The sequence below is a fragment of the Triticum aestivum genome, chromosome 4D (assembly GCF_018294505.1).
Source record: "Triticum aestivum cultivar Chinese Spring chromosome 4D, IWGSC CS RefSeq v2.1, whole genome shotgun sequence".
NCBI lineage: Eukaryota > Viridiplantae > Streptophyta > Magnoliopsida > Poales > Poaceae > Triticum > Triticum aestivum.
Window position 1 is genome coordinate 165,379,069 of NC_057805.1, and position 10,287 is coordinate 165,389,355.

At 48.6% G+C, this 10,287-nt stretch overlaps 1 protein-coding gene across 1 annotated transcript in view; it reads left to right on the forward strand.

Annotated features, from left to right (window-relative positions):
• LOC123096792 (uncharacterized) overlaps nt 1-10,017 on the forward strand; it is a 31,995-nt gene extending 21,978 nt beyond the window's left edge. Inside the window, exons 2-4 of the mRNA XM_044518569.1 lie at nt 7,039-7,583; nt 8,896-8,955; nt 9,481-10,017. Coding sequence (XP_044374504.1) covers nt 7,039-7,583; nt 8,896-8,955; nt 9,481-9,516 — 641 coding nt within the window. The 3' untranslated portion in view covers nt 9,517-10,017. The remainder of the gene's footprint in view (nt 1-7,038; nt 7,584-8,895; nt 8,956-9,480) is intronic.
• The last annotated feature ends 270 nt before the right edge of the window (nt 10,018-10,287 follow it).

Genomic DNA, 10,287 nt, shown 5'->3' on the forward strand with positions numbered 1-10,287 from the left:
TGCCCGGCGGCTTACAGAGTCCCGGCCGGCTCACACAAACTTGACCGGCTCAGTTTCTAACTAAGCCTTCCTTACAGAACAAGTCACCACACGGCGGTTCACACCTTTGGGCCTTAGGCCACCTCCGGGCCTTGGGCCTTCTCACCTTAACCCGCCAACGGTGTGACCCAGCCCCTCCTGGGCAGGTTATACCTCGAAATTATATCCCCAACAAAAACTATGATGAATTTGCTATTAATCATGCTAATCAAGATGAAACAAATGACAATGATAAGAAGGAGATTGAGCGTCTAACTAAAGAACTAAACACTCTTAAGTTAGCTCATGAAACAACTCTAGAGGATCATCAAGAGCTTCTAAGGACTCATGAGAAGCTACACTTCGAGGAGCTAAATTTAGAGCAAGAGCATGGGTTCTTAAAAGCAATCAATGATGATCTTCGAGAGAAGAGTTATTCTTACAATGCTAAGCATTTACTCTTATCTACTTATATGCCACAAGTAAAATCTAGCAACAAGAGCAAGAAAGATTCTTCTTCTAGTAGTAGCAATAATCATGTTAAATCCAATATTGTTGCTTCTAGTAGTTCTCTTGATTCCATTAATGATTCTGTTAGCCAAGTTACACTTGACCAAGAAAATAGCTTATTGCAGGGAATTATAGAGAAAGGTGTTTACAAGAGCCTAGCTAGAAGTAAGCAATTTGAGGAAATTATATGCAATCAAGGAAGGCACCAGAAGAATCAAGGTGTTGGTTTTGAACGAAAGTTCAAGGCCAATGGAGTTGAGTGGGAAGAAGATCAATACCCCAAGACGAAGCTTGTTCCTCAACAAGAGAAGTATGACCCCACTTCTTTCAAAGGAACACAAGCTCAAGATGATCTTCCACCACAAGACCACAAGCTAATAGGCAAGGACAAGCTTCAAGAAGAGATTGATTCATTTGAAGAAGCTCCTAAGGCCTTGATCAAGTGGGTTCCCAAGACTACATCAAGTTCTACTTCATCAAGTACGACTACAACTCCAAGGATTCCCATCAAGTTGATGTGGATCCCAAAGAGGAAGAACTAGAGAGTTCTTGAGGGTGACTCCGCCAACATACTTCACTCATATTCATTTTGGCAAGGACAAGTGCAATCAACTTCCATATCTTGCACTAGTTCAAGGAGTCACAAACCCTCTTGTTAGTAAGACAAGGGACAAGGTAACCAAATGCTTTCATGGACATCATCATATGTGTGTTCCACTCTATGTCTATGGATATCCCCGTGTGTTCCTTGTGGGACTAACCCATGTAGGTATTGAAAGTGCAACTCACTCCAATGGATTGCTCCAAATGATCTACATCAACATTGAGCATCCACATCTTTGACACCAACATGAAGTCATCATCGACAAAACCCAAGGTTAGTTTATCCCTCTAAGGGGGGATATCACATCTGTCAGCGTTCTGGGAATGGGGGTCCCCAGACTTGCCTGCCTGCGGCCCACGGTGTGGCTTCTGCAGTGGCCTGGTACGACCCACCTTCACCAGCAAGCACTCAAGACCCTCGCGAGGGGCCGAGCCTCATGAGGCGGATGACACAAGACCTCCTCAGGGGCGGCCTCGCCAGGCTGGCTCGCGAGGAGCGGAGAGATCAAGGCGAGGGGCACCTCGTGAGGTTCCTGTGATGTGAGCCGTGACGACCAAGGCTCGGCGGGCACCAGCGGGCGCAGAGTACCCGTTGCCTCTTTGGTTCTAAAGGGGCAAGCGCAGGCGAGGAGTCCCGAGGCATCAGGCAAAGTGTTTCCATATCGGTGCAACGAGACCAAGACCAGTAGGACGGTAGGACGAGGGTCATCGCGGAGCCCACGACGGCGTCACCACCAGAGCCTTTGGCAGGCGAAGACCACCTTTTGTCAGGATAGCTTGTACTAGCTATCCCCCTTCAAATTGGCCATTGTGAAATCCCTTCCCGCCTAACATTTGGGGAGAGGACCCGGGCCTCTATAAATAGGACTAGCCACCACCTTAGCAAAGGGGATCATTCAGATCATCCTCTACCACACAAGCTCATCGAACTCAAGAACACCTCTCCTTAGGAAGCTGTTCTTCTGTTGTACTTGTTCATCCCCAGCCTACAAGGCAATCCACCACACCACACTGGAGTAGGGTATTACACCACATCGGTGGCCCGAACCAGTATAAACTCTTGTGTCCCTTGTTCTTCGAGTTCGACGTGTTGAGCTTTGAGATTATGGTGAGTGAGCGAGCTAGGGGAGGGAGAGATCTTCGTGCGCACCCCAGTGTTCGAACCTTGAGGGTTTTGCCGGAACCCGAAATCCGACATTTGGCGCGCCACGTAGGGGTGCGCCGAAGCTTTCCCTTCATCGATCCGCACTTCCCCGCTCCACCGCGTCCATGGCAGACGCGTGCCGAGTTCACGCCTGGCCGCCCGTGTCGCTCAGACGGCCCTCGTCGGCGGGCCTCCCCGTCGTTCTCCATCACCCGCCGCCAACACCACCACCGGCCCGGCGGGAAACAAGCAGCAAGCATCTTCACTGCACCCCTCGGTGCGGCGGGACGGCCGCACCGCTACTCCGTCGCTAACTCCGGCTGGTTCATCGTCCCACGCTCGCCGTGCGCCCACGGACGCACAGGCCGCGCTGCTCATGGCACGCGAGCTCCTGCGCTACTGCCCGGTCGACGACCTCTACGAGGACTGGATGGAACGTATCGCCGAGCTCGTCAGCGCCGTTGGGGGCTCACCTGTCCCGTCTCTCTCGCTACCTCGCCCTCCTCCAGCCGCGGGTGACGTAGCCCACGAAGCGCCTCCGCCACCTCTGCACCAAGACGGTGCCCTGGCGCCAAGGCGCGCGGCCCCTCGGCGCGACCCACTGCGCCGGGCGCCCGCGCGAGAAGAAGGAAGCTGCCAAGAAGTTCCCCGGCCGCAAGAAAACGCCCCTGCGCTCCTGGCGCCACCACGACAGGACCGCGTGCCGCCTGCGATGGCGGTGCGCGGACATCAAGGGCAGGCTACAAAGGGCCCCGGTGGCCACAGCAGGCTACCGCGCCTTCACTCTGGAGCTGCGTAGCATCGTCTGGCCAGGCAAGTTCAAGCCAGACCTACCTCCTCGCTACGATGGCACCCCCGAGCCTGCGGAGTTCTTGCAGCTCTACGAGCTGAGCATCGAGGCGGCCAACGACGATGAGAAAGTCATGGCGAATTGGTTCCCCATGGCTCTCAAGGATGGTGCTCGCTCGTGGCTGCTGAACTTGCCCCCGGGATCAATCTCTTCCTGGGATGAGATGCGCGACCGCTTCGTCGCCAACTTCCAGGGCACTCGCGACCACCCTCCTGCTGCGGGTGACCCGCGCTGCATCAAGGAGCAGCCAGGGGAGACCTTGCAGAAGTACATCCAGCGCTTCAACAGCGTTCGCCTCAAGATCCCCAAGGTGATGGACGAGGCTATCATTTCAGCGTTTCCGATGGCGTCTGCGACGTCAAGATGAAGGAGGAGCTCGCCATCCACGAGGAGCTATGCACGGCTCTGGAGCTGTTCAACATGGCGACCAAGTGCGCAAGAGCTCAGGAAGGGCTCCTTTCCCTCCTCGAGCTCCCTGCTACCGACCCAGAGGAGAAGAAAGCCAAGGCCAAGGACGTGAAGCGCAAGGGGGTGGCCGTGCTCGCGGCGGAGCCAGACACCAAGCGTGGTCGGGACCACCCCGAGTCGTCCAAGAGCAGCCATCCGTTCTGCGCCTTCCACAACGTACACAGCCACAACACCAATGATTGTCAGGAGCTCAGGGCAATCCGAGATGGACGCTTAGGTCGACGCCCCGAGCGCAATGACCGGGGCTACGGCCGAGGAGGAGGACGAGGTGGGGGACGCTGGGACGACCGCGGCCCCCGCCAAGAGTGGCGCGACAGGCCTCGTGAGGACCGCTGGCAGGACCAGCCTCGTGAGGGCGCCTGGAGGGACCAGCCGTGCGAGGACCGCCCTCAGGGCAATGCTGGTCTCCCTCCACTGCCGCCACCACCAAGAAGAAACGACGACCACCATCAGGACGAGGGGGCTGGGGGCTTCCAGGAACCACACGCTATTGCCTGCATCTTGGGCGGAGCTCAGGCCCCAGCATCCCAGTGCGTCTTCAAGCAGTTTGCTCACGAGGTGAACACGGCTCTTCCCAGGCTCGAGGCCACGCGCCCGCTCAGGTGGTCCAAATGCGCCATCACCTTCAGCTCATCGGATCAGCTGAAGTGCGCGGCGACCGCGGGTGCCCTCCCGATGCTCTGCTCGTGCGTCATCAGCAACGTCCAAGTCACCAAGACCCTCATCGACGGCGGCGCGGGGCTCAACGTCCTGTCCGTCGAGACATTCGATAGCCTCCAAGTGCCATACGATCAGCTGCAGCCTACCAAACCCTTCTCAGGAGTGACCGATGGCTCTACCACCCCGATAGGGTAGGTCCGTCTCCCCGTGTAACACCCACGATGCGGCTATATCTCCCACGTGTCGAAGCACGACTTAGAGGCATAACCGCATGGTGGTTTTGTCGCAAGAGGGGTAATCTTCACACAATACCATGTATTGAATAAGAAAGGGATAAAGAGTTGGCTTACAATCACCACTTCACCTAATGAACATAAAATTCTTACATCATTCAGAGTACACACATAGTGCGACTATGGACACATCCAAATGAAAAGAAGATAACCCCAAATGCTAGATCCCCGATTGTCCCGACTAGGCTCCACTACTGATCATCAGGAAGCGAAACATAGTAACGACCAAGGTCCTTGTCGAACTCCCACTTGAGCTCGGTTGCGTCACCTGCACTGGTATCATCGGCACCTACAACTGTTTTGGTAGTATCTGTGAGTCACGAGGACTCAGCAATCTCAAAACCCGCGAGATCAAGACTATTTAAGCTTATAGGAAGGATGGGGTAATGAGGTGGAGCTGCAGCAAGCACTAAGCAAAATATGGTGGCTAACAACCGCAAAGAAGAGCGAGAAGAGAAGCAACGCAGCGGTCGTGAAGCTAGAAGAGATCAAGAAGTGATCCTGAAACTACTTACGCACAACCATAACACAAACCGTGTTCACTTCCCGGACTCCGCCCAAAAGAGAACATCACGTCTACACACGCGGTCGATGCATTTTAATTAAGTCAAGTGTCAAGTTCTCTACAACCGAACATTAACAAATTCCCATCTGCCACATAACCGCGGGCACGGCTTTCGAAAGATAATACCCTGCAGGGGTGTCCCAACTTAGCCCATCACAAGCTCTCATGATCAACGAAGGATATTCCTTCTCCCGGAAAGCCCCAATCAGTCTCGGAATCCCGGTTACAAGACATTTCGGCAATGGTAAAACAAGACCAGCAAGACCGCCCAATGTGCCGACAAATCCCGATAGGAGCTGCACATATCTCGTTCTCAGGGCACACTGGATAGGTCAAGCTACGAGTAAAACCAGACGTCAAGTTTCCCCAAGGTGGCCCCGCAGGTTGCCCGGTTCGGACCAACACTCAGAGGAGCACTGGCTCGGGGGGTGTTAAAATAAAGATGACCCTCGGGCTCCAGAAACCCAAGGGAAAAAGGCTTAGGTGAGGCAAATGGAAAACCAAGGTTGGGCCTTGCTGGAGGAGTTTTATTCAAAGCGAACTGTCAAGGGGATCCCATAACCCCAACCGCGTAAGGAGCGCAAAATCAAGGAACATAACACCGGTATGACGGAAGCTAAGGCGGCAAGAGTGGAACAAAACACCAGGCATAAGGCCGAGCCTTCCACCCTTACCAAGTATATAGATGCATTAATTAAAATAAGAGATATTGTGATATCCCAACATAATCATGTTCCAACATGGAGAAATCTTCAACTTCACCTGCAACTAACAACGCTATAAGAGGAGGCTGAGCAAAAGCGGTAACATAGCCAAACAACGGTTTGCTAGGAAGGTGGATTAGAGGCTTGACATGGCAACATGGGAGGCATGATAACCAAGTGGTAGGTAGCGTGACATAGCGATAGAACGAACAACTAGCAAGCAAAGATAGAAGTGATATCGAGGGTAATGGTCATCTTGCCTGAAATCCCGCTAGGAAGAAGACAAACGGACATAGTCGAACGAATCCTCACAACTCCGGAACGAAACCGAAGCTAACGAGAGAAGCAAATCGGAAAGAAGCAAATAACATGGTAAACACACAAGCATAAACATGGCATGATGCACAAACAAGTATGATGCATGTCCGGTTTAAATATGCATGGTATGGCAAAGTGCAACAAACAACACTACAAATTAAGTGGAGCTCAATATGCAACGAGTTGCATATTGACTAAACTTCACAACAATTATTTAGTTCTCTCCCGTTTGAACTACTCAACAATATTAAATGTTGGTTACAATGGCAAGAGGTGAGGCATAAGTAAACTAGCTATCTAGGCAAGTTTAAATGAGGCCGGAAACAACAAACAACAATTCCGGAAAATCCTCATATGCATATTTTGAGTTTGGTACTGTTCTGCCCTAAAACATATTTTGATGTTGTTAAACAGTAAAATAAAGTGCATCAAGTTAATCTATGCATTTTTCACCCCATTTACATATAAAGTTTATTTAATTTAGAGCTACGGTTAATTAGTTATGAAATAAAACATTTTAACATGGCATTTATGCAAACTTAAACAAACAGCAAGTTTAACCATTTTAAACATGGATGACAGTTGCATATTATGAAACTAGACAAAATTCTAAGCATTTTACATATATGACATGATCTATTTGGATGCATGGATATTTAGTTATTCACAAATCAAAATGATGGCATTTCTGAAATTATGCAAAAGAAAATAAAACAACAGGGGAACACGGGCTGAGCCAGCCACTGTCAATGACGAGGGGGCCCGGGGTGCTGAGGTGGCAGGAGTGTGGGTGTGGAGAGGGGTGTGTGTGGACAGAGAGAATGACGAGTGGGGTCCCACTGTCATAGAGGCCAAAATGGTACTCCCTCCGTCCGAGAAAAGTTGTCACCATGGCGTTTTTGCAGAAAACCCCTCCCTAAACTCCCGACACAACCCGTACTCCTCGTCTTCTCCAATCGACACACCCCGCCGCTCCGACACGGGCGCGTCGACGCCGGAGCTCCCCTGCTCAGCTTCACCGTGCTGCTCCCCTGCTCTCCCGCGCGTCCTCCTCCGCCGCCTGGGAGGCCTACGCCACCGCTCCCTCCTGCCTCGCGCAGCTCCCCTGCCCCCTTGCCTGCCTCCCAAATCTCCCCTCTTTCACCCCCAAAGTCGTTTCTTCTTCCTCCCGCTGCGTCTCCTGCTTGCGCGCGGCGGCGACACCTCCTCCTCGTTGCCCCCGACGCCAGAGGAGGCACGGGGCAAGCAGCAGTGTCTCGCGCTGCGCTTGCGCCACCTCGGGTGCGCGTGGGACTATGCACCGGTCGCCGCTTCGGCCGTGCGCCAGTCCGCAAAGGAGGAGGAAGGGGGTTCCGTTCGCCGCCAAGGCGTACTGGGTATGCTCCTCGAGTCCCCGCTCTTCAGGCCCCTCCTCACCTCCCTCATCAAGAAGCAGAACAACATGACGCAGGTCCTCTTCTCCCTTGTCAGCTTTCATTTTGTTTGAAATTATTTTGGCCAACAACTCCGTGGTTTGCTTCTGTTGATTCTGGTCTTGTTATGTTGGGGGCGAGCACATGCTGCAGCGCACGGTGATCCATTTCTTTCATTCAGTCAAGTTCTTTCATTCAGTCATGTTCTTTCATTCAGTCAAGTTCTACTAATCCCGCCGAAGGGTAAGACAGTGTGTGTCCCTTTGAAATTGTCACTTGAATTTTGTATAGTTCGGATAGATGTTCCAGTTCTTTCATTCAGTCAAGTTGTACTGAAACTTTCCGCAAAAACAAAAAAAATAAAATTCTGCTGAAACTGAGAAAAGGCACAGAAACATGAATGTGCTGCCATGTGCCTGAATGTGCCTGAATGTGCTGATAATTCTTTCTCAAATTAGCCTGAATGTGCTGCGCCGACCTTTGATGATAGTGTATTCTTCTAAATTGTGCATGAATCTGTAGCACACCATGACACTCCTATTATTGGATCATCTCCATTTTTATTTTCTCCTTTAGATCATCTCCATTTTTATTTTCACTTTTCAGTTTTACATGTAGATTTCGACCCCAAAAAACACATGGTCTTTTTAACACTTTTCAGTTTGCATTATCCTGGATATAGAACATGGATCTCTGAATAATTTAAATATTCTGAATAATTCAATAATTGACAGAGGCATAACAATTGAAATGTAGCTTCAAATGTCAAAAATTAGTGTCCTGGATACAGAACATGGATCAGTTTTCAGTTTGCGTAACACTTTTCAGTTTGCATTATCCTTCTCTGAATAATTCAAATGTCCTGGATACAGAACATGGATAACACTGTATATTTAGTGTAGAATCTTTTTAGTAACTTTGAATTTTGACTACTACTTCTGCTGTTTAGTAACTTTTCTGAATTTTGGCCACTACTACAGTAAGTTCAAGTGAGTAACTATAGTAACTTCAAGTGAGTAACTCCATTTTCTGATTTTTTTTTACATAAAACTAACCATGATATTTGTTCCTCTGTTCTGGTCATAATTATAATCTGATTGCTGAACCCTTAATCATTCTCATAATGTTTACATGACGCACAATTATACTGCCGTCAAAACTACTCCATACACACACTGTCGAAACTGACAAGATGGTGGTGGAGGTGGGAATAAATGTTCAGTATTGGTGCATTTTCTGTGCTTACAAAATTCAGATTGAATTTCACTACCAAAAGAAAAGAAGTGGAGATTAAATGTTGCATTCTACTTACTTCACCTGTGTGTAACTCTTTTGGTGCATTTTCTGCAGAACCTATGTGTAGCTGCAGCATACAGGTCAGTTCATCAACTGCTCGAAGAAGAAAAGAAGGTGGCATTTCCTTGCCTTTAGCATACAAGCCAGTTCACTTAATGTCCTCTGGTGCTATATTTCTGAGAACATCCAAGTTTTTACTTATCACTTTGCTAGCATTCACAAGTCTATTGAAGCGTGCATGTCTTTGTGAATCTTGCTGTCTACTCCAAGTAGATGGTGTAGAGCCTGGCAAAGGATATTAGTACTTGGTGCATTCGAAGTTTATAACCACTCTAGATTTACAAGTGTTTACTGAAGATGACAAGTGTTTATAACCACTAAGGAATGCCTTTCTTCGGTAGTACTGGATCTATAAATAAGGCCTTGTAGATAAAAAGCCCAAGTACAGTCTTACTTGCAAGCATTCTTTTATCTTTTTCTACACAACTAGGATGCTTGCTAGTTTAAGTTTTCAACTGTATTTATTGCATGTGCATTTATGTGGAATTCCAAAACTCAAAATTTGATTTTACTAAGCGTTGATATGTCGTTAGCATTTTCTGTTCTTTTGAATTTATTGGTGTATATAATTCTGGTCAGCGCCGCTGCTGGAGCAGTAGACGTTTTGCACAATAAGGTGCCGCAAGTCATCAAAGCACAGACAGAGGGACTCCATGAGGGCTACTCTGCCCAGAGGTGGGCCGGATAGGTCTCAGCGAAGTTCATCCAGCTGCTGGACCAAGTACAGTCTTATCATAAACCAAAGTAAGTTTCACAACACAAATTCTCAGGCTCCTTATCATAAATCAGAGGATATCATTCCTAGCATTAAGCAGTTTAAGGACTTACAACAGCTAAGTTGATTTCAGTTTGCAAAACAGAGAAAATTAGATGTTTGAAGTGGGATTGTCTGATTGTACAGGCATTTTGTAACACCTACTCCATCTAGCATCTAGCAACTCTGCAGTCTGATTGTACAGGCATTTTGTTTGGAACTGAATTAAGTATGCAGTCATGAAGTGGTGATTATTTGAAGCAATTAAGTATGATGGCATTTTGTACTTCAGTTTATTTATACACATTCTCAAATCATTCTCAGATCCTGCCATCTCTATACATATTTTTTGTGCTTCAGTTTATTTATACACATTCTCAAATCATTGCTTGCGGCAGTAGAGTTTCTCAAATTTATGTTTAGCATTTCATCACCGCATCTTTGAAATTTATTTGTGATCATTTGTCAGATCTTGCTTCAAATAATCCAAATTTAGATCGACTTTAGTATTACTACAACTTCTCTGAAATCAACTGACCTCTCATCTGTCATTTTCATTTTACTTATGCTATGTTTCATCTATTCGGTATACCAAATCTTGCAATCTTGTCATTGGCTTGAATGAGCATTAT